At 38.2% G+C, this 24461-nt stretch overlaps 4 protein-coding genes across 6 annotated transcripts; 1 reads left to right on the forward strand and 3 right to left on the reverse strand.

The window, feature by feature from the left end:
* Positions 1–316: 316 nt before the first annotated feature.
* Positions 317–7442, reverse strand: LOC144527931 (palmitoyltransferase ZDHHC20-B-like). 2 transcript variants are annotated; one of them, XM_078266284.1, is made up of 13 exons: positions 7319–7442; positions 5436–5462; positions 5253–5347; positions 4951–5071; positions 4292–4361; positions 3816–3848; positions 3543–3663; positions 2912–3044; positions 2690–2816; positions 2327–2413; positions 2160–2239; positions 1966–2012; positions 317–1880 (listed from the first exon to the last, which is right to left on the reverse strand). In XM_078266284.1, the coding sequence occupies exons 1-12, from the start codon at positions 7434–7436 to the stop codon at positions 1969–1971; spliced, it is 1056 nt and encodes a 351-aa protein (XP_078122410.1). In that variant the 5' UTR covers positions 7437–7442; the 3' UTR covers positions 317–1880; positions 1966–1968. The 2 variants fall into 2 exon arrangements, with proteins under 2 accessions (XP_078122410.1, XP_078122411.1); XM_078266285.1 differs by lacking the exon at positions 2327–2413 and having other exon boundaries at positions 2160–2284.
* A 1704-nt stretch (positions 7443–9146) lies between these two features.
* Positions 9147–13898, reverse strand: LOC144527648 (choline-phosphate cytidylyltransferase B-like). The gene is made up of 8 exons (XM_078265849.1): positions 13603–13898; positions 12166–12265; positions 11622–11738; positions 11253–11404; positions 11062–11140; positions 10830–10972; positions 10523–10711; positions 9147–9566 (listed from the first exon to the last, which is right to left on the reverse strand). Exons 1-8 carry the CDS (start codon positions 13804–13806, stop codon positions 9345–9347), a joined length of 1206 nt encoding a protein of 401 aa, XP_078121975.1. The 5' UTR covers positions 13807–13898; the 3' UTR covers positions 9147–9344.
* A 1530-nt stretch (positions 13899–15428) lies between these two features.
* lipia (lipase, member Ia) lies at positions 15429–21522 on the forward strand. Of its 2 annotated transcripts, none has more exons than XM_078266032.1 (11): positions 15429–15545; positions 16017–16100; positions 17354–17724; positions 17811–17919; positions 18545–18646; positions 18788–18877; positions 19288–19455; positions 19608–19697; positions 20255–20363; positions 20474–20647; positions 20759–21522. In XM_078266032.1, the coding sequence occupies exons 2-11, from the start codon at positions 16043–16045 to the stop codon at positions 20841–20843; spliced, it is 1356 nt and encodes a 451-aa protein (XP_078122158.1). In that variant the 5' UTR covers positions 15429–15545; positions 16017–16042; the 3' UTR covers positions 20844–21522. The 2 variants fall into 2 exon arrangements, with proteins under 2 accessions (XP_078122158.1, XP_078122159.1); XM_078266033.1 differs by lacking the exon at positions 15429–15545 and adding an exon at positions 15596–15827 and having other exon boundaries at positions 16015–16100.
* A 3-nt stretch (positions 21523–21525) lies between these two features.
* Positions 21526–24312, reverse strand: LOC144527786 (uncharacterized). The gene is made up of 5 exons (XM_078266034.1): positions 24180–24312; positions 22957–23067; positions 22651–22850; positions 22460–22523; positions 21526–22289 (listed from the first exon to the last, which is right to left on the reverse strand). The coding sequence occupies exons 2-5, from the start codon at positions 23056–23058 to the stop codon at positions 22251–22253; spliced, it is 405 nt and encodes a 134-aa protein (XP_078122160.1). The 5' UTR covers positions 23059–23067; positions 24180–24312; the 3' UTR covers positions 21526–22250.
* Positions 24313–24461: the final 149 nt, after the last annotated feature.

The following is a 24461-nucleotide window of genomic DNA, read 5'->3' on the forward strand; positions in this document are numbered from 1 at the left end:
ATATGCTTCAAAAGTAATCCCAAATGCTCCTATTTTTCATCACACGTATACATTGCCGTCACGAAAAAAGGTAGATATAACCCCAGTTTGACGACATTCAAGGTTGTGAAGAGCCTGCATTGCTCAGGCAGAATCATCACGTCATATCAAACACCTGGACAAATCTAGAGTTTCAGCTGGATATGATGAACAACTAAAGAGGTTTGGCTGTAATCCACAGTCAGTCCTCTGTTTCACAGTCAAGTAAGAATTTTAAATTCTTATAATTTGTTACAAATCACAGCACACCATGGTTTAAAATGAAAAAATCACACCATATGGTTACTTTGCATTTATTGATACAGAACAATGAAGGTAAATTAAAAAAAACTGCAGTTTTTTACAGGGCTAACTACAACTGGGGGTGCATTAAGCCAAGTTTGGTCAGTAAAGTTAGTTGTTAAACTACTGTGAGATTCTGTGAGTACATGCACATGGGCAAGCAATCAGTCAGTAACATCTACACACACTTACTCAGTCTACTGATCACTCAGGCAAACCCCACACTATGCTGTGCATCATTTCCACTAAAATGAATGAAACACAATGGAACGTCTGCCAGGAGCACAGGGAGGAGCACTTACGATGACACTAGCCTACTCTTTAATTACTGGTATAAAAAGTCCACCTTATCTATCCTGGGTCAGGCTCAAGAATACAGTGGATTGAAATGTTACTGAATGTTCTGACAACATCTTTTAACAGTTTTATTGGTTTAATTGTGTGCATTTACTTTCAAACAAATCTTATTAAACTGGAAAAAAAAGACTACATATGTAATCATTGGCATTAACACTCAAGATTGATCAACTTAAAAATGAATACATACTCTAGCAAAGGCTTGACCATAAAAGTGAAAACATTCTGTGAAAAAGGACAATGGCCATTTAAATAACTAAATAAATATAAATACTACAAATAATCAATTTCAATAAAAATCAATAGACACTGAAAGACAATTCATTTATAAAAGCTTGAAAACAAATAAATTACAAATATTTATAGTGCAATGAAAATGGCTCTCATTGTGATCTATTGGTCATGCGTCTTAAACAATTATTTGAAAGGAGATGAAACCACTATACCATCTTAACTATAGTTACAGTTGATTTGGTCCTCACATTATAAGCTTATATCACCTGTATGTATTGACCATAGCATAACATTTGAAATGTAAAGAATAAATATCTTAAAAGTGTAAATAGAAAGACCTATAAATGGTTTAAATCATGTAAACTGTAAATTAGACCTGGTAATTGACTACTGGTCTTAATAATTGCACTGTGCTTGGAGTTAAAAACTGATGAGACATATTGCGCACACTGTTGACAGTGTTGAAATGTCTCAGCCTTTTGTATAAGTTATACACACACTTTAGTGGCTCCCACTGGTTTCTCTTAGTTATTAATGCTCGATTAATACTGACAAGGAGGATTCTCTAGTCAGAATGTATAATGTGATTAATCCATGTATATAGACACAGACAATGTAGACATGCATTGGCTCAAGATGGAAAAAGCAGTCCCAGAGTTTTTCAGATGCAATAATAACAAAACATTTGAATGTTTTTGGCTCAAAACAAAGACAAAACCTGTGAGTCACCTCTGCTTCAGACTGGTGCAGTCTACGTGGTCGCTGTACAGTCCCTCTTCACATGAGAACAGTATTGTTGTGATGCTGGTTTAAAGCACGCTGGATGAAGGATGGTCCATATAATGTACACACAAAACATGAGGCTTGAGGCTGCACTGTCAACTCAAAAATGATGGTGGAGGACGGCTCCTGTAGAGGTGCTGATGCTCCTGGTTTAAGGCATCATGATTTACTGATGTACCTGCGACCTGCAGCAACAGCCAACAAAGGTACAAATAAACACAGTAGGACAAACCAGCAAAACTTTACAGTATTCATGTCATGTTCACATACCTGCTATGGCTCACTCTCCATTGTCACCGAGGCTATCTGGCCTCCGTCTGAAAAAAGAAGGGACACAAGAGATGTTTCAGGAACTGTTAAAGGGTTAATTTTTGCAGGAAAGTATTTACAAAAACACTGAACATATGAGCCATAATGCAAAAAACAAAAATGCAAAAAAGTGAGAAAAGGCATCAACAACTAACCACTTTTCTCTTTGCTGTCGTCTGCTGTGCGTTGTATATTGTTACCGAGTACACAAGTGTTGGCCTCCACATCAGCAGGGCTGTAATCAAAAGTCGCATTAGAGATGAACAACCAGCAAACAAAACTAAAAAGGAAACAAAGAGAAGAAAAAAAAACAATTACTAGCCTTTTGCCATTTTGCTGGAGGACACTGTTTGCTTGTTCAGGATCTATGTGTACCAATCTGGTAACAAAGGAATGTCCATCTCCCAGACTGATAAAAAAAAAAATAGATAAAGACAGCACTGGTAAACATGTTAGCATTGGATGGATTCAGGGTGAATTGTACTTTTGGGACAAGTCTTCACTCCATTTAAAATAGCTTCAACACTAATGATAGAAATTGAGTTTAAAAGTCTTCTAAAACAGAGCAAATCCTCAAGCACAGTTTAGACAGACAGTAGTGCATACAGCAGCGCTTTTTATTTGCATCATTGTCATTGCTACGGTGATTGATAGCTGCAATTTTATCAGCTCAGAGTAGACTCACCTTGAGAAAACAGGAATCATCCAGTACTTCCCTTGATCTCCAAACACCTCAGCTGCATTCCGGCTAAAGCCCAGAGAAAATCCGTTTTTGTCTGGACCGTTTGCGAAGACAGGACCCCTAAAAGCCTCTGAAAATGGATGTGAAAAATATATTCAGTCAGTAGTGACTTTTTAAATGATATAACCAGCAGTTGAATTAAATTAAACATTTATTTATAGCTACCTATAGTGGTCCTGTTCTTTCCCACAAGCCACAGATGGTAGCTGAGAAGGGACAGGATGCTGATAAAGAACAGAGCAGCCACGAAAAACAGAAACAAGATGTGGAATTTGGCATGCGTGTCAGGCAGCTGTTTCTTCAGAGGGGAAGAAAAACAACAAAAGTGTTAGTCATGTCAGTCTGCAAGAATATTTCCTGTGCTCGTATCAAATCATGCTTACCCAACTTACAGTAAAGTGGAAAACATGTTATTGTTATTTTGTGGTCTCGCTGCAACATTTTGTCTTTGCACAGGACAGTATTATACGTGTAGTATTATTTATTCTTTTCTAGAACACAATATACTCCTTCAATGTTGGGACTACGTGACAGGAGCAGCCATTGTCTCATGCTAAGCAGTATGCTGAAGAGGATCTCCTGATAAGTGTTCGCATGACACACTTGTGCAACACAGTGACACATTTGTAAAGCAACTGGTCGATATCTTACAACGCAATCATCACATGCCTCACCACAACCGGACTGCACTGAATGTAATAATTTAATTCAATAATTAACAACGTTGTCATTCAGAATTAATTCGATTTTTGTTCAAAATGGCAACAAAAAAAAAAGATGATGTTTCTGTACTCACGGTCCAGAATTTGATGAAATACTGGATGACTGTAGCACAAATTACCACACAGTAGAGTGAGGCGTAGGCCAAGAACAACACAAAGTACTTGTAGTTTGAGAATCCAACACAGTTGTTCACCCTGAAAGAAACATGAGACAGAAAGTGATGCTTATCGCTCTACGTTTTCTTTCAGAGAAAAAAGATAATGTGCAGACAGACAGTAGGGCAAGCAAACTTCATCATGATGGAATTAAAAACAGTTAAATGAATAGTTAAAAGGAGAAAGCCTACCAGGGGCAGTGATGGTCCATTTTCAGCACACACCTTGAGTGAGAATAAGGAAAACATACATCCTATTAGTACCATCTAGAAGATGTTAACATCTTAGATATTTGGCTGATCCAGTTACCCAGAAGCACTCACAATGCATAAGCAGATGTAGATGGAAGAGAGTACATAGTGCCCAATATTTAAAAATGAAATGTCAATATCTATGCTTATGTTGTACATCAAAAAATGGATAAAAATGCTGTTTAAAATTAGCAAAAACATTCTGTTAACCCCTTATTGTCTTATTTCTCAACAGAAAACACATTTGTATTTTCTCTTCACTTTCTGTTACAAGAAGCTGCAGTTAATGTTATCTTGCAGCCAATGTTTGTGAACATAAAATCGGAGCGAGAATCAGTTTAAACACATCTGCCCCTTTGGGGAAAACAGTAAAAAATGAAAATAATGAGCCTTAATTATACAGTGTGGACACTCACATCTCACAGGTTGAGCAGTGATGGCAGCGGTCAGGTTTGACAACCTGGCAGTGGTCGCAGTATCGAATGGCTATTTAGAGAAAATGTAAGCATAATTATTAAAGTACACTATCATGGAATATGTGAGGTAGCAGATACTTAAACAAAATACGAATTCCAGGTGCATTTTTCTTTTGTTTAGAAATGTCCTGCTCTTTTCAAACACAAATTCTCCGTCTCATTAATTCTATAAGTTGAATAAAGGTTGAATATAAATATGGGGGCACTATTTTCATAAAGTGTCTTTTGAAATGTCCCTGTGAGACCGAGTGGGTGAGATCATGATTGTTGAGTAGAAGAGCCAGGTGTGGCCTGTAGAGAAAATAGGTGTACCTCCTGATACATGCAGTTCAGTAAACACAATACAGATGAGCCTGCTATGCATTAGCAAGGAGGATCCTAGACTACTTTCTTTTATGAAGATATAAACAGTGTTGCACTTTTATCCCAAAAGGGGAAGACACAATGTAGCAACAAATTTATGCAATTTCATTTGAGGCAATGATGACTATGGTAAAACAGTTACTTAACAAGATAAATGTCCCCTGGTGGTCTGCTACTACTGGGCATTTCAATCAGAAGCCAACCAGTGTGTTTGACTGCTTCGGTGAAAGCCTCACCTCCTCCTGCTGTGCGTGTATACACGGGTAAATTCCTTGCCACTTTCTTCAGAATCTCTTGTTGCATCTCGGCTCGCTCCTCTCTCTCATACAGTTCCTTCTCTGCTCTGGGCAGACCAAACTGACAGGAGGAGAAAGGACTGGAATCAGAGACTGCCTGACAAACAACAAGCTGTAAACGTCTATTGGACAGTCATGGACAGTTTTCTGTACATGTATATTTACCAAATCTTACCTTCTAAACATGAAAATAGGAAGTATTCATGGGAAAACTTTTATTCTCATCTTTTTTCTTGGCTTACCGCTTTTGAGGGGCTGGCTGGTCTGGACCATATAGTTTTCCAGTAGGACCATATAAACATGGCGAGGAAAATGTGAAAGATGACCAAATAGCTGACTGTTGAGAAAAAGAAAAAGTTAGGTTTGCATTGGCATCTCTGACATAATTGCTATGAATGATGAGAGGAAGTGTGGGTATCACTTACTTCGTTCTGCATTATTTGGGATTGTATCTACATAAGACAAAGACAAAATATATTAGTAAGCAGTAATGAAAGTCCTAAGAATGCATGACTACACATCCCCCAACGCACACACACCACCCCTTTCTCATACCATGTGGCAGCAGCCTGGCACGGCCAGCAGTGACCCACCCATAACAGAGAGCTTTGTTTAAGCAGCAGGGATGTCCCTGTCCTGACCACAGCCGCTGAGTTAACTACAGTATGACTACAGTCTGATCATGGTATCAGCAGTTTCAGGCCGAAACAAACTATAAAACCTACTGTGAGTGCAGTGGGTGGGGGCAGTGCATGTCACGGCACGCACAACTGATCAATATATATTTGCTGAAAAATACCATCTAGGACTGCAACTAAGAAATATTTTCTCGAATAATTGATTAGTTGTTTGGTTGATAAAATGTCAGAAAATGGTGAAAAATTTTGATCAGTGTTTTTCCAAGACCAAAATGACATCCTCAAATGTCTTGTTTTGTCCACAACTCAAAGATATTCAGTTTACTGTCATAGAGAAGGGAAGAACCTAGAAAATATTCACATTTAAGAAACTAGAATCAGAGAAATTATTATTATTTCATTAAAAAATTACTCAAACCGATTCATCAATTGTCAAAATAGTTGGCAATTAATTTAAAAGTTGACAACCAATTGATTAATCGTTGCAGCTCTAATACCATCAATACTCATGTAAGCTGAATTGCTTCAGACCTGCTTGTTTAAGCTTGGATGATTACATTTGATTGTGAGAGAAAAGAAGGAAACCATATCCTTTGCTGAATGATGAGTCTGTTTACAGTGGTGAAACTAAGGATGACATTTCTAATCTCTTCATGTGAAACAATAATTTGTCTCTATTTCTTTGTCTGCATCTACTTAATTTATTTACAAATTTATGACCACAGCATGTTTTTTTTTTTTTTACTACTAATGTTTAGGTAAAGGTGGTTTGGTAGCTTGCTCCTGAACAGTTGAACAGAAGGCCATCATTACAGCTTCCCATGGACATTGAATAACCTATAATGCATCGTGTGGTTAAATTATAGCCATCCCTCATTATGGCTATTGGTTAACGTTATGACTTCACAGCTTGCTCCCAAAGGTTTATCCATTATTGCTCAAACAATATAAAAAAAAAAAAATTATACTATCATTATCATTTGTAAAATGTCAACTTGTGATCAATTAAGATATAAAATATAAACTCAAAATAAATGCATGCAATAGCCTATAATGTATATGTCAGAATAAGGCGGGATATATACAGAAACCTAGGAAACAACAACAACAACAGGAAATAACTTGGACCCCTTTATAATTTAACTAAATGTTTAAAACCGTGAAAACAATTTAACGTTATTATCATTTAAAGGAGGTTTTAAATTAGAGAGCTAACTTCTCCATTCATGTACAATACAGTGCATATTTAAAACAGAAAAAAGTTTTACTATCTCTTGCACCTACATTCCAGTTAACTGGCTTTGTAATATCTAACGTTACGGTGCATTCCAAATTGTAATGTATCTATTATCTATCATGAATGAGGAAGTTATTATTCATTGATGACTGGATAGGAAGTCTGTCTTTCTCTCCCAATCTAACCGAAAAGGTTGCGCGATTATATTAACGTTATAGTCATGAAGGATATAGCATGTATGTCAATGGTTAAACAATGAGAAACAAAAGTAGCTAACGGAATATTGCCCTGAGGTTTAAACGAATATACAGTGTGCAGCCAGGGTGAGTTTAAATCTCACTTCAACTATCAAAGTTGGCTACCCTGAAACTGTTAACATAAGCAGATATCTGCCCCGCGATAGCTAAACATTTATACAAGTGAGAGTACTTACAGACACAGAGCTCCACAACATACGCGTAATAAGACCAGCCGACAACAAGGTTTATAAACAGGACAGGTACCCAGTTCAGAGCCCGTGTGCAGCACTTTAGTGCATGAGAGGGCGCCATCTTTAATCTGTAGGACAGCTGATGGTGACGTCATATTCATGGCTTTAAATATTCGAGCCAAAGATGCTACAAGAGCAAGATACTGAACTGAGGCGCAGCATCCATGTGCAGCATGCGCAGATCGTGTTTGCAGTTCTCAAGCGTCCCGCGTGTACTTTGATTATAATTGTAATGCTCGGTTGATACATTATACTCATCAAACTGCTTTGACTTGACTACAGAGACGCTAATACACAATTACAGACCAAAGTGATACCCTTTTATAAGTAAGCCTACTTTTAAACTTACTAACCAATTCTCATACACAAGTCGGACATCTTGTATCTCACTATCTTTGTTTGGCTGTGTAAATAAACTCTTTCTTGAATCATATGCTTTTATGTTTGTATTAATAACATTCTGAATAATTATCATGAACAACTCAATAAGTAGAAAATGCTCTTATTTAATAGTGATTTAAGTAGTTTAAAGAGTTCAGTTAAAAGCTGCACTTATTGTCTATTTTGGCCACTTGGGGGCAGAGGAATTCCACAACAAGCTGAAAACCGAACATCTGCTATATTATCACCTTAGCGTTATGTCAGATGTGTTAGCACACAATTACCTGTACTGTAGGCTACACATTATAATTGATATGGAATCGGGTTTCTGGCTACTTGATGAATGTAAGTCAAATATTTACAGTCCATTTAGTGCTGTTTGGATCTCCACCAACTCCTGGGTCTTTAGCTGCTTTTATCATCTGTCAGTAACTTTATCTGTCCCCTGTTTGGTGCTGGGCGAGTGACATACAATTGGTTTATCAGAGCTTTATTGCTAAAAACAGCTGTCTACTGCTGCTGGAAATTAAAGCTGATTTTTCGTAATACCAAAACAAAGAGCTAAAAATAATGTGTTAATGACTACATGTAACACCTTTCACATTACAAATAGTCATTTGATCTATTTTATTGTTAAAATAATATTGATTAGAGTAGCTGAAACCAGCAATAACTGATCTTTTTGGCCACCTGGAGGCATCGGAAACAAGTTGTGAACACAACGTTGACATATCGTCAACGTTTGTGTTGATATGGTGAATTTTTTAGCAAACAATTAATCCAGCAGTTACGGAGCAACTTTTAGTTTTTACTTTCAGTGAATTTGCTGAACGAACAGCTAAATAATGAGCTGACACTCGCTATAAAGATCCATGAAGCCAAGGGGAGCTGCAGATTTGGGTGATATTTCTCTCTTGGTTCATCTATGAGGGACCCCTTTCACAATTCAAATTGTGTACATTTGATAACCTGCATTGATATTATAAAAATGTGGATTATAGCCGACCCATTAAAGCAGCATTTGGACTGTTTAAAAGGATTTATGGCCATATTATCATTCAGACTTTGTCTAGTTGTTTGTTCTGAGGAACGCCAGGAATATATTGCTTCGAAATTACAAACAGTACATCGTATATTAGCACCCATTTGGCCTGTCTCCTTTAGACCTATGAAATTATCTTAGAATTACTTACCTACCCATATTTACAGGAAGTGTGTTTCCGTGTAGGGCATTAAAAGACAGGGACTATTGGGTTGATTATCGCTCAGTCTGAAATGAAGATAACTCATTAATACTCAATTACTGATTCCTATAAAGGCATTTTGAGTATGTGTTATATACTCGACATATCAAAGAGTAACAAATGACAGAAGACAAATAACATCCAAGTATACTTTAATGTTCTATTCCTTTTATGTTTCCTTTTTAGTGAAGAAACATTATATACATTATGATATATTGCACCAGTAATAAATTATTTCCTTTTTATTCGTTCATTTTAATGAATGGCCTCTTTGGACATATTATGTACCAGATTAATTACCAATAGTCTGCAAGACCAAAAAAGATGACCAAATCATGATGAGCTCATTGTACATACGTGGAGGCAGCTTTAATAGAGGAGCGTGTGGCCTTTTTAGATGAGGAGGGGGAGGAAGGAGGGGAGAGAGAGGAGGAAGAAGCAAAGGCAGAGGAGGAGTCCGGAGAAACAGAGCGTCTTCTGGTGGGACTGCTGCTGGGGGAGCCACGGGGTGAAGAGTAAGGTGACAGGGCCTGGAGCATACGCCCACTGCGCTCCTGAATCACATGCTAAACAAGGACAGAGACAGAAGAAAGTTTTACTGTGTTGTAATGTTGTGTTTTGCTGTTTGTTGTACTCACTTTCACCCAACCTACCATATGTATACATCAGGTATTTCCCACATTACCCAGAGTGCCTTTTAGCATTGCTCACAGAATGGCCAACAATGTGTTAGGTCACTTGTCATGTTTATGTCATCTAAACTGACAAGATGGACAATTGACGACATCAAATTCTGTTATGATTGTATTTCACACATAAGTAAGCTACTGTTTGAGGCTTACAGCAGTCACTTTCTGTACTTCCATCCAATATCTGTCAAGTCATTTGCTCAAAAAACAGAAATATCAACCTCATGGTGGCGCTAGTGTGTCTAATGTAAACTGAATTCACAGTTACCCCCAATTTCTAAAACTAAACTTTATTATAACTTCAGTGGTCCCTGTCTATTCTTGATAATGTATTTATTCTAACACAAAACATGATGATTCTGAAGCAAGATCTGAAAAAAAAATCTTTTTTTTTTGCGTCCGCGATGGAGAAACCATCAGAGATACTGTTACCCCAGCGTAAGTTGTGTTGATTCCAGGAGTGTGTGTATCCTGTCTGAGTTCAGATTTGACTGAGTTATAACTGTGATAAAGGTTTGTAAGGGAAGCTCCAGCTACTTTTTACCACTTCCCCATGTTGCCCCACTTAATGGTGCCGCAGGCAATTGCCTATGTCCTTATATAAGTGTAAAAATGTCAATTTATGCTTTTATGGGGGTCATGTGCATGTGACTATTTGATGGCCAGAAACTGTGACTTACTGGAGTGTCCACTGGTTGCCTGGCAACCACAAGGTGACGACTAAACCAACCAAATTATATAATTTCTGATCTATAAAAATAATATTAATGTGCCACTAAACACAAACACACCTAATGTAATGTTTATGTGGATTAATGTAAAAGTGAAGGTACCCAGGCTCCATCAGGTCCAAAAAGCTCCAGAAAGTTGCTGATGAATTCTCGCGACTTCTCTTCCCACTTGTGGATGAGGTCTTGGCTCTTCTCTTCTACTCTGTAGACAAAGTGTTTGGACTTTTCCTCCACCGTACGGACTGTCTCTTTCATCTTGTCCACCTGGTCCTGGAGCCGGTATTTTTTCTCCTGTCAGTAAAAGACAAAGCAAGTGACCATCAGTATATTTGTGATTTTCTTCTGTATTGTTTGTTACAAAAACATCAACATTCCGTTGTTTTAATGAGATTAAATATAATACACGAACATTAATGAATCCAACATTCAGATCTCGGGCTGAGTAGCCTCTTTGCAGGTTGCGTCGAACATAGATGTCATAGTCACGGACGATACGAGTGATCAGATCAGATGTGGAGATGCCTTCAGTCCTCTCAGTGGCCACGAACATCCCTGACATTAAAACATAAACGATTGTAATTAATTCAAGTCATATGAGAAATGACAGGACTTAAATTTATTATATGAACATTCATGTTCACCTGCTTCCTTGATGTGTTTATAAACATCCTCTGATCCAGCAGAGGTGTAAGGGATATCATCATGGGTCACAAAGTCAATCTGTGAGTGTAACATTACAGTGTTCAGACTGATTGATCACCAGGTGTCTTTGCTGTTGTCACTGAATGACATTGTGAGACGTTGTGTGTCCAGTGACTGCGTGACCTTTAACCTTATGTTTCTGGAGGAACTCTGTGGAAAGGGTCCAGGGAGCGTCCCGCACCACCTCGTCAACGTAACGGCAGTGCCTCAGGGCGTCATAGCGCTCATCCTCTGTCATCACCGTATAGCCCTTAAACTTGTGGGTGAGTTCGTCACTGCACACTAGGGTCACAAAGACAGAGACGTAGAAGATGGAAGTAAGGGTTAATCTGGAATTACTAAACTGGTAGATTTTGTGTTGTTAGGGTTATTGAATGTTGGTCATTTAAAGGCTATTTTGTTCTAAGATTAGGATTTCATGTTTAGCTATCAAAAGCCCATTCATATACAAACTGTCTAACTTTTCCTTGCATCACTAGGAGTGAGATCTATCCTTTACCTCCTACTATCAGGTGTGTGTTGGGGAACACATTTTTGGCCTGCATCAAAGCTCTAGCATGCCCCGAATGGAAAAGATCAAAGATCCCATCAGCGTAGACTCGCACCGGACGATGAGCTACAAGATAAGAAATACAAAAACACCTCTTTAAATAGCAACATGAGATTACAAAACCTCACTTTTTGTTCTATTATTTACAGAGGTTTACTGATGTGGCATTTTGAAGCTGATGCCGATATCTGATCGGCTATTAAAGATCTTCGTACTTTTAATCTGTTGTTAACTCTTCAGTCAAATGGCATGACATACTGTATATCTGGAGAAATGGATAATGATGTAATAAGACCAACCCTGCAATCAGCCAGATAACTAGCAGTAAAACAATATTATACTGATAGTTAAATGACGTTTTGCAGCTGAAATCAACTGATACCAACATACTGAAGCATCTGCAGTTAGTAATTCTCCCACTAGTCTTCCCTTATTCCTCTCAGTTGCATGACATTTATTTGCAATGGAAACAAAAACTATTGAGAAGTGTGACCTGGTGTGCCCCTCCGTGCTTGGGCAATGGTCAACTTGTCTTGGGGGATCTCTGATTCACAACCTGTAGACTTGGCAAAAGCAGCTGGCTCCCTCAGAGCCTGAACATAGAGAGAGCAGAGGAGAAAAAAAACACATGTTAAGTTTGATCATATGCTGTATTTTCATCCATCTTCGAAACCACTTATCCTGCTCAGGGTGTCATCATTAAGTGACAGGAAAAGTATAAACTAAATAAGCTGACATCATACACACACACACACACACACACACACATACACACATTCATACTTCAAGTTTACCAAAGGTAGATACCCAACCTAACCTGCGTGTATTTTGGAGTGTGGCAGGAAAGGGTTTACTGGTAGTCGTGGCACGCTAGTTTTTTTAGGAAGACAAAATACAGCAACAGTGTTATTGCCAAATTTAGAACTACAGCAAAGCAATTTTAACAGTGCTGTTATACTGTAGGTTCATTTTAATAGAGCATGTATAAAGTATTATAACTTTGCAGGTTGTCACACCCTCTATCTGGTAAAAAACAAAACAAAAGAAGATATCATCAAAGCCAGATATGCTTCGATGTCTTCAAGACAGATGTGAATGATCTCAACACACTGAAGTAATGAGCGTCTGCATACAGTGTATGGACTTTGTGCTGTGTGTTGAAACATATACACAGCTTTATCTGCTGTGTTGTAAGGTATACTTTGAACTCTGATTTTACTGAAATGTCCAGTGAGTCATGTGCTGTGTTAAACTGTTTAATTTACCTGCTTACATTTTATTTTGAAATCATCAGTAGTGAATTATAATAAGTTTTGCCATCTATCCGTTCTCTCTCTTAGTCCTTATAGTTAGCCATGATTTAGCCACTTCAGGTAAGAAGTCAACATGCATGCAGGTTTCCATAATGGAAACACATATGTTAGCTACAGTATTCATGTGCACCTCATGCACTTGATTCTATACTATATGACTCACAATTCTTTCATACATTATTTAATTATATTACTATATGTTAAAGACCATTTTTTATCATTCCAAAAAAGTGCTTACTTAATATGACTTGAGAATTATCATATATTGCTCTACTATATTGATGACATAAACATGATTCATGGCTCACCTAGCTACTCAGTTAGTTCTCCACACCCAGGCACAAGTCAAATAACAACAGGGGAAACAAATTACTTCTGTAATATTTAAAGCCTGTCACATAAAAACCCTATCTAATCTATAAAATCTGACTGATACTGTCTGATGCACTTGTACCTATGTTCTTATTTCCAGTGTCTTCACTAAATAATGTCCAAAAACCAACATTTAGGACAACCAGATTCTCCTTTATGGGACACTTAAGTTCTCATATGATTATTATTTTAAGTGTAAGAATAAGCATGGTGGTCATGTTTCATATTTACAGAACTGGACATACCCTGCGAGGGCCTCCTCTTTGGTTCTGCGGAGCCTGTTGTTGCTGGACGTTGCTGCCTCGGCCTCGTCTCTTTCCAGCCATCCCAGATGTTCTGCTTCCTTGTCTTCTAACAACACCACTGCAACCACCTGCTGCTCCTCTCAGCTTGCACAGTGCACACGGAGGATTTCTAAGCCTGTATGTGTTTTTAAATGTACGTCTCATCAGCCTGCCTGGCCCTGATGACGGGAGATTGTAGTGAGCAAAGTTCAAGCCACTCTGGTAAAGGTATTTAGAAATGTAGCTTGCACTTGACATCAATACTGAGCTTGTGAGGACTTTCTTAATGTGTACATGGATCTTGTAGCAACAGGATGGTGTTGGGCAATGTTACACTATTAGTAAACTCCATAAACTATATGTAACAGTCCAGTTAGAAGTGAATGTGAAGAATGCTCAGGTTTTGAAACATTTCTCACATTTCCTTCTAGCTGCTGTGACATGGAGAGGCTGCTATTAATGAAACATGTTGTGTACAGGGAAGCTACATAAGATTAACTTTAAAGTTAAGTATGTGTCCAGAGCCTTTACTTTGGCAGCCTTTGGAACCAAACAGGGACATTGTGTTCCAACATTGTCACAAGTATCCCCCAGTGGATACACAGCTGGATATTACAATAGCTGATTACAGTCTGGGTATATTTTGAAAATAAATAACATATTGCCATCTCAAAACAGACCTTTTGTAGATATTTATGATCCCCAGAAGATGAAGCTTACTGACTTTACCTCTGACACCACTTGACATTTGTGGCTTCATTACATTCAGGTTCCCATCAGGATGAATCATAATAACTTATAATAATGTTTCATCTATCACCATTATCAGGTGAACATTTTAATTTGTCCAATACTTTATGGTTTATGAGCAAATATATGCAAATGACATACCCATCAACCTTTTTTCAGCAAAACGATAGCATAACCCTCCCCATTCTCAAGTCCCTTTCAAGATGCAGACATTTGGTAGTGACAAAGCTAAAAAAAATAAATGAAAAATAATTTACTCAACACCCATAGCAAATAAAACCTAAGGACCAAGTGATATCATCAACCCCCACCATGCCTATTCATTTGTTTGTACATAAAACAACATTATTATAAACATACTATGTACACAAACACACACAAACACACACACACACACACACACACACACACACACACACACACACATATACAGACACAGTTTACATATCCTCAGACTTATGTGGATTTAAAGAAAAAAAAAACTTGAGCAGGAGAGGTAGAAAGCTAAAAGCTATGCAAAGACCTCTTCTAAACAAATTTAAGAGAGATGAGCAATAAATAATGATGGATGGAAATGCTGTTAAAATTTCTTCCAACGCTCTGAAATGTCCATGACAGGTTAATCATATTTTACTGCATACTAATCCATATATTTGGGGAAATCTTGAGTTTACATGAGTACAATGTGTTGTGCAACTTCATTTAAATGTCAGTGGAACTTGTACTGACTCAAGGTGAGTAAGTTCTAAATAAATGTTCATTTCTGGTAAAAAGGGACAACTTCTTGGAAATGCCCACTATATGTTTCACTTTCACTCTGGATTTCTTGAAAATTAATAAGAATGAGCAAAGAAACAAATACTAGATTGTTTTCTCAGATTCAAAATCAAGTAGAATGGAGACACAAGAACCGGTTTGAGTACACAGGAACCAGGTGTGACTTCACAGGAATGTTTCACCTGTGGACACAATGATCTGGGGCAAGGGGTGTGGTTATCCTGGTGAGAGTACGTAGGGCAGGAGTCATACTGCTTTGCTGTTCCTCCTCTCACTTCCTGAAGTGAACGCTGCCCAAATATGTGGAGATACAAACAGACCTGTAATGTTATGGACCTTTGACTCACCAGACCAGGAAATATTATCCTACGGCAAAGGTAAGACTCTGATAAGAATGACACGTTGTGCTTTCTCATTGTTGTCACATTTCTTAAATTACATCTAAGGAAGAACACTGACACACTGTAAACATGAGGTGTCTACTGTAGCAGAAGAACTTTATTGCAGACAGATTTCTGCAAATTTTCGTTTCACTTACAATCACAGTGTCATTGGTTGAGATTAATCACAATGTGTGGGATGAGAAAACAGATTTTCAGCCTGCAAGTTACTTAAATGGCACTGAACATTAGTTTTTTCCACTCATTCATGACATTGGAAGATAAGTAGATAAGCGTCTCTTCTCTTTTCATTCGGTCCAGTGAGCATCAGAGAAACATCTGAAGGGTTAGGACAGTATTCTCATTGTGTTGCTGTGCCTGTTGTGTTTGTGCACATGTGATTTGCTCTGTTAATTATATTATGAGGCAAAAATGTCTGACAGGTGTGTGTGTTGACTCTGTGTACAGATTATTCACATGTGCTGGTGTAAAGCATGTTCCTGTGGCAATATCTGACACTGCTCCTGCTGACAACTGTTCAAATATACAAAGGTAAAGCCCAAAGTATAACGTCTCAGAGTTATACCAACAAAGTACATGGTTGGAGAATAGCAATGATGATTAATGTTTAATCTTTGTGCTACTTTGTGTGTGTGAAGCAATTACTGCCATAAACAGTATGTGAAGATTACAGCACAGCGCCATCTTATTTCAAGTCTCTTTAATATCTGTGGTTCAATGTGACGAGAGTTGACGGAAATTCAGGCTGTCTCCTTTTTTTCCGTAGTGATAGCTAACAAACTAAAACTGAAATGATTTACGTTCATTTTTATTTTATTATATATTGTATATATATTTTGGAAAAGTTTCAGTTTTTAATTCATAATAACCCTGATACACACACAGCCACTGTTGTTAGTTAGTGTAAATCAAAGTACTCCTGGGGGGGAAAAAAAACACTCAAGCAACATTTGAAGAACTACATTTCTTAAGAAAACCAACATAATTGAGCAAAGGGCCTTCACTGTGGTTTGCAAAAACCACTGGCAGTATGTAGAGCTCCACGGCTCTCAGCTGATGCATCCATACAAATGTGATATACATAGCCTATGTGGAAAGCCACATCTGTTGTGTAACACTTACTGAAAATAGCTGATGGCTTTTCTCATGAAGCTGCTCTTCCATCTGCTCTTCATTATGTGAAGTTTTTTATTAGGAAATGAAAATTCGTTCCCAATACCCAATTGGTTGGGTTGTTTAAAGAGCATTTAGTCATAATTAAATGCCACATTTTCACTACACCTCCAGACATTATTGGTTGTGGATGCACTTACGGTTTGTCATAACCTCCGTCATAATCTTTTGCAAGTCTATAAAAGGCTCCTTGACTATATGTGTCAGTGATCTAGATGATGAGAATTGTCTGCATACTGCTTATATTTTGGGTGAATTGGTCCACAAACCCCTGACAAAGTTTATTACAAGTAAGTAACTCAGTGTTGCTAAGTTGTTTCCTTTCCCAGCCAAACTTGTTCACGATGCGTCTCTCTGGTGGGCGAGCTTTTGTTTGAAAACAGTTTCAACCTGGTGTTGCATTGATTACACCCACACACTGACTCATAAATGGGAATGTCACTGATGATGGCAGGAACTTTGGATGAGAAGTCGATAAAAATATTAAGGCTTCTTGAGCAATGCTTGTTAAGGTCAAAATGGTCATGTGTCATTTATTCTTTCTTGTCATCCTCCCCCTACCCAAATACACCTTTCTCTGTCTGCCCCTTTTTTCTCGCCATCCCTCTCAGCTCAGAGATGTGAAGAATTTACAGATCTAAATCTCGGTCACGCAATCATTGGAACCAGCCTCAAAATTAGGTTGTTGCTGTACACCAGGGATAATGGCACCTGTGGTACACTCGTGTCCCACACAGACCTGTCTGCCCATCCCCAGTTTAACTTGTCCAGACCAACCACCTTCGTCATTCATGGCTATCGGCCTACGGGATCTCCACCTGTGTGGGTGCACAAGATCTCGGCGCTGCTGCTGGCCAGGGAAGACCTTAATGTCATAGTGGTGGACTGGAACAATGGAGCTGCTAATGTGAATTATTTAAAGGCCGTGGAGAACACATACAACGCAGCCAACAACCTCACTGCTTTCATTAAAATGCTGCAGGTATGAGATGTATCTGACATTCTCTGTGACCATCTCTGCTGTGTCTTGCTGTTGTGTGTAACCAGACTAATGACCGATCTTTTCAGGAACATGGTGCCTCTCTGAGCTCCATCCACATGATTGGAGTCAGTCTTGGGGCTCATATGTCAGGCTTAATAGGTGCTAACCTTAATGGGTTTCTTGGAAGAATTACAGGTAAGGGTGCGCATATTCAAATTCAGATTTCTCTCTCAGACCCAAGATTCAAATTCCAATCCTCAAGAAAAATGAGTTCATAGTACATTGTCAAACAGCACAATAATAATAATGATAATCATTCATACTTTAATACAAAACAGCTTCACATTTCTGTCCGTTTAAACTTTACAGAAAGTAGCAAACATAGTATGGACATCGGTGAAGAATTGTATGTCTTGTTAAGTAAAATCAATGCTGCACGTATTGCCACCACAATTTATTTAGTTGCACAACCTTTGGACACTTATTTTCTGTATCAGGAAATAAACATTAGCTGAGATGCTTATCAAGGACATTTCATGATAACTATGACACGTAAATTAACTTTAATTCCTAGATTGCTAACATCACAAGCATCTTATAACACAGAGTGGCAAAGTCCTTGCTGACAAAGACTTTGTCAAACTTTGCAGAGTATATGAAGCAGTGATAATTTGGAAAAGGAAAGGAAGTAAAGCAGCAAAGGGTCTTAAACTTAGTGATACCTAAATCGTTACAATAAGGTGAAAATGAACATTAGCTTATGTTGAGTTTGAGAATAAACTTGAAGCTCTACTGAGATCTACTGATGTGATGTTTGCAGCTCTGGATCCAGCTGGGCCTCAATTCACTGGCACTCCTCCAGAACGCAGACTGGACCCCACAGACGCCCAGTTTGTGGATGTCCTGCACACAGACATAGACGGTCAGTTAAACTGAAATACTGTATTATATTATTCTCTCATTTCTAATTGTTTTAAATGTGCTATATAAGTTGTTATTATTATTATTATTATTATTATTATTATTATTATTATTATTATTGTTATTGGCATGTCATTCACAGCTCTTGGCTTTAGGGAACCTCTGGGTCACATCGATTTCTATGCTAATGGTGGAACAGACCAACCCGGCTGCCCAAAGACCATCTTTTCTGGTAAGTTCTCTTTAAATTAATGGGATAAAAAACACTCAAATTGTTGATCAATAATCTTTGTGTACAAAATGTTGGATTTATAATCACATGTGATGATTTGTATAATACGAAATGAAACAATGCTGCATGCTAACAATCAGTGCCTGAATTGGTCCAAAAAAGGTGCCAGTACAGCACCCTAATTCAGCAGTTGGATGACATGATCATTACATATGTCTTAGATATACTTATATTCATACGTATAGGCCTATCCTGTAGGGGTGACCCCGAATAGTCGACAATTAAGTGTGTGAGATGAAAGGATCATTCCATCTAGGCTATATCAGGGTGCTGAATGTCTGATGAATGTCGGTACTTTGTGAGTACTGGCCCATTTTAGGCACTGGTAACAATGACTTACCCCTGTGCAGGAGGAGCCTATTTTAAATGCGACCACCAGAGATCAGTGTTGCTCTTCCTTGACTCTGTGGTTAGGACGTGTGTCATTAAGGCCTTCCCCTGCTCCTCATACAAAGACTTTCTGGATGGTAACTGCTTGAACTGTGACCGCTTTGGTGCTGCTGGATGTCCTGTCTTTGGTTGGTACTTTAATTATCTCATAATAATGATGATTTATACATGCATTTATTTAATGTACAAGATAGATGGTCTAAATGTTTTTAAGTTAAAAGTAATTGAATGTTCTTTCAAAATGGATGTGACCTGATGTAGCTGTTTCACTCAAATCCAGGTTATGATGTCATCGAATGGAAAGAGGTCCTGTTGAGCCTGGGCCAGACAAAAACTTACTTCACCACAAATCCAGATTCTCCATTCTGCAGTAAGTAACACAACACTAATAATCACAATCATAACCTTAATAACCAATCAGAAACACATAGAAAGACCCTTAATCCCAATGCGGTTCACATTAAAATGCATAATTTTGTTAAATTATGCAAACAATATGAAAGTGAGCATTCAGCCCTCAAATGGTTAAAGTTGCAAATGTTTAAAACTTCTCTTAAAACAGGCCAGACCAGGGGATTTAAAGAAAATAGAACATGAAATGCATCACAAGGCAAACTAAAATAAATCAGCGTTCTGTTTAAGATCCCTTCCTAACACCAACGTTTATCTGGAAAAAGTTCATTTGATTCTGGTACGTCATGGCACAAAAAAGCTACAGTGAAGTTTTCAAATAACTATCATCATGCATCATGCTTTTTGGGTTAACTGTGGAGTGTGTTTTCACTGAATGCAATTTTGTCCCACATTATTGGCATTAAAAGCTGTTATTAAAGCTATTCCATGGTCTGCTATATCAGTTCTAAGAGGGCATATCATTTAATTTCAAAATGGTGAACATATTTGTGAATACGAATTTGAATGTTTCAGTGACAAACTACAGGTTGGAGGTGATGATATGGAACAAGGATGTACGCTGGGGATACATGACTGTTAAACTTCACGGTAATGGTAAAGAAGCAGTGGCAACCATTGACCAGTAAGTCTTCACTTTATTTATCATAAGTTCTGTAGCAAATATTCCACCATGACTTCTCTTTGTGCTTCTGTTACTGCTTACTGCTAACATCTCTATTTTTTTTACATCAGTAAAGCATCCAAGTTCAACAAGTACACCGAGACCAATTTGTTTGCCCAGTTTGACAAAGACCTTCAGTCAGTGGAAAAGGTGTCTCTCAAATTCTCCACTGGGAATGTATTCAAGCCCAAATATAAGCTCCGTGTTCTCCGCATCCGTCTAACACATCTGGAACGCAAGGAGAGGTATGCAGCACGTACTGATTTTTAAAAATGTGTAATATCTTTCAGAAATTTGATGTATTTCACATTGAATAGCTGTTTTCACTTCAGTAATGTTGACTATGTCCTTCACAGGCCTCTCTGTCGATATGACGTCCTTCTCGAGAAGAACAAAGAGGTTACTTTCAGGCCAATTTCCTGTGAAGAATCCAATTTCTGACCCCGCGTCAAAAAATTCAAACATACTGGAAGAGATTCAGCCGTCTCTTCAGTTTCTCAAGGATTGTGCAGGAAAGCAGGGGCGTAGCACAAAATTCTGGGCCCTGTAGAAAGGTATTCTCCATGGGCCCCCTCCCCACATCCACAGCTATTCATTCTAGCATCTTTTTGGGCACTCCTCACATAAGGGCCCTGGGTACTCAGTCCCCTTTCCACCCCCAGTCCGACAACCCTGCAGGAAAGCAATAAGGACTGCAAAGATGGCATATCAAAAGTGCTAACCTGGCTGCAACGTGATCATTTGTGATCTAAAAATGAAATGTGATATACTATATATGGTGTATATGGGTTTTTAAGAGAAAATGTGTTTTTTGTAAGAAAAATATTGGCTGAAAAGGGAATTTATATGCAATTCACTTGTAGGGTGAATTAGAATTTTCACTCATAATGACCTAATGTTATCTCAGTAATGGACTTGGTGACTGCAACAACAAAATCAAGGCTGGTTTTAAAAGGATAGTGGACTTTTTTTCCCCTTCTCATCTGCTCTGTCTTTTAGAAGATATTTCCTCAGTCAAACTTTCTTCAATTTCTTTTAACATATGACATCTCTTATAACTTTATATTTATTTGTGTATATGAATGCATCCTTAATTGTTAATAAAAAGTCAAGTCAATAATGTGCAACATCTTTAATGAATTCACAATGCTCCTACACATAAACAACATGAACATGAATTCACTGACATCTTGGTCAGTATATTTTTGGCACTATAAAAAGGCAAACTTACATTTTGGAAAAATATATGCACCTTAAATATGATAGAAGCTTCAAGTTTGCGCCTCCACATCACATTATTATAAACTAATGATAGCTGATTAGCTGCTGGCGCTTATTACATGTCCTCTCTGTTTCACTGTAAGGTGTTTTCTACACGGCCGGATAAAGGATTAGAAAACCAATTCTACAGTGATGATCTCCAACACATATTTAGGCCAACAGCCATGGGAAATGGAAAAAAATACGTTTTTCTCTTCATGGAAACCTAAATACACTTTGGAAAACATTTACTCCACTACAGGATTTAAGATGCCATAGTTATTAAGTCCATCTACAGAAATAAAACTAATTGAATGTATAACAGGGCCGTCTACCGCTCATATTCAGAGAGAACAGCAATGACTCCGTAAAAACATTCGGTCCTCTTGGCCGACGCATTCACCGGTCCAACAAAAACAAAAGCAAATAAAAATTGCCACCTAGAGAGGTTTTTCTAATACAAATATTATACTTTTTCATCAAAAAGGAGCGAGGATGATTTTTTAAAACTTAAAAAAATATTGTTTATCAGATAAGTATACAGCAGGACCTTTAAAATGTGTCTTTAATGATTGTGAAGTTCTCCACTCATTTAGACATGTGCTTCTTCATACGTTGAATTTCCATCTAAAACAAAACAAAAAATCAAACCATGAGTGCAAATATTGTCACCTTAAATTAATTCTGCAGTTTCTTATATTATAAAAAAGAGATACAACAGAGCAAACAAGAACAAAATAACATTATTTAGCACATCCTTGCAGCTACATGAATTCCTCTGTTTCTTCATGCCGCACCTGTAAAGTCAAGCGAATCCTTTTCTCCTCATCAAGCTCATTCATCAGCAGTTTAATTTCTTTGCTGGAACACAAGATATTGTCAGATTAGTGAAGAAACAAATATGCAGACAAAGGCAGTGATGCAGGGATGCAAATGTCATGCACCCACGAGGGCAGACTAGAAACAAATCCCATTGACAAAGCCATACTTGTGCTGACTCTTCATCAGTTCAAACTGGTCCCTTAGGGCTCTCAGATCTGTCTGCACTTGTTGCAGGCTCGGTGGATTTCTGCTCGGCTGGGGGTCGGAGTTGTTGTGTGGGGGCAGCGTCGGATGTAATACAGCGGAGAGAGCCTTGGGTAACAGGGAGATGAAGGACTGCATGGGAACACTTTTGGATGCCGCTGCCTGTGGAGAATAACCCAACATTACTGGCTGACAACATAACACAAATGTGAAATATCAATTTGAATTTTAAAGTGTGTAATACCTTAACTTTCTCTTTTATACTTACAGGCAGGGCAGACCCATTGTGGCTTGTTTCCTGAGAGTTTTCTTGAAGTGTTAAAGCATCCGGCTCTTCACTCTGGTTTTCTTTTCTTTCCTCCTCCATCATGAGTGCTACCTGTAAGTTAAGTCTAGTTTGAGACATCTGATAAGTAAAAGGCATTTAAAGGTTAGTTCACCCAATGTTAGTATGAAAAAAAGAAATCTGAAAATATAGCTCACATTCATTACAGAGCAAAGTACCTTTTACCCTTGTTTTATAGGAGTTAAAGTAGATATCTTCCGCTGCTGTACGTGGCTGTGTGTGTATGAGGCAACTCAAAAGTTAAATTTATCCCAAGGACAGATAGGACACAAACACACCAGACACACTTTCACACAGTGAGCCAAGTTATAATAGTAGTGTTTAACTGGATAATATAACAACTCTAGATAACTAGTATTAAAAATGTGTATACTTCCCAGAGTCTGGAGCTCTGACTGTAACCTCTCATCTGCAGCATGAGCTACCTGCTCATTCAGCTTCTCTGCCATCGACACAACTGAATCAAACTCTTCAGTGTCTTCAGTGAAAAACGGAGAATAGATGTTACAACACTTGCAGTTTAAACTAATTTAAACCCATCGCTGTACAGAATGAGGGCCATTTTCACAGTTATAAACACACATCTTTGTGATTCCAAAGCCTGCATTGACATTCCGCCTTTTCAACATGCAGCATTCAAGCATGTGTTTCAAAGTATGTTGCAACAGATAGTTGTAACATTAATAGTTGCGAGGCTTACCAGGAATGAGAGCTGAGCTATAGCTGCCCATCGTGACAGAGAGGAATACAAGTGTAGAGAGTGAAAGACAGAAAAGCCTGCAGTCTTTAAGTCTACATCTACAAATGACAGATTGGAGCAAGTCAGTGGAGCAGAAGTCAACAGAAACCAGTCAGCTCAGTGCAGTCATACATCATGCTACATCTTAATAAAATGTATAATAACCAAGTTCAGTTTGTATATTAAAAATTAGATCAAAGTGGGGGAAACTAAATGTGGGTCGTACAATAGAGGCAGCTGTTTCTCTCATGCCACAGCAGTGTAGGGAACAAATGTGCAACACATGCTAGAGCCAATGCACAGAAAGGAACAGTGATAGACTATACTGTACAATCATAAGTAAACAAAGTAAACAAATTACAAGATTATTGTCAGTTACAGTCAAGGCTCTGGGGCGCACACTAACCTTGTTTGGCCGGCGACACCAGTGAGATACAGCAGCATCTGTGGTAACGTGACACCGTCCATTGTAACCCACTGTGGTCTGCTGAGTATGTTGTGATGACGAGTGGTAGCCTACTGTCAGGGCTAAGTTTAGCTCCGCTCCGCTCACAAATATCACTGGGGCAGAGCGAAGGCCGTCACAGGCTGAAGGGCGAGGGGTGTGTTTAAAAGGGACGAACTGGAGTGCAGTTATGCAAACAGTGATGTTTGTAGTATTGGGAGAAAGAAAAGCAGAAAGGATGAT

Source organism: Sander vitreus, chromosome 13 (genome assembly GCF_031162955.1).
Source record: "Sander vitreus isolate 19-12246 chromosome 13, sanVit1, whole genome shotgun sequence".
NCBI lineage: Eukaryota > Metazoa > Chordata > Actinopteri > Perciformes > Percidae > Sander > Sander vitreus.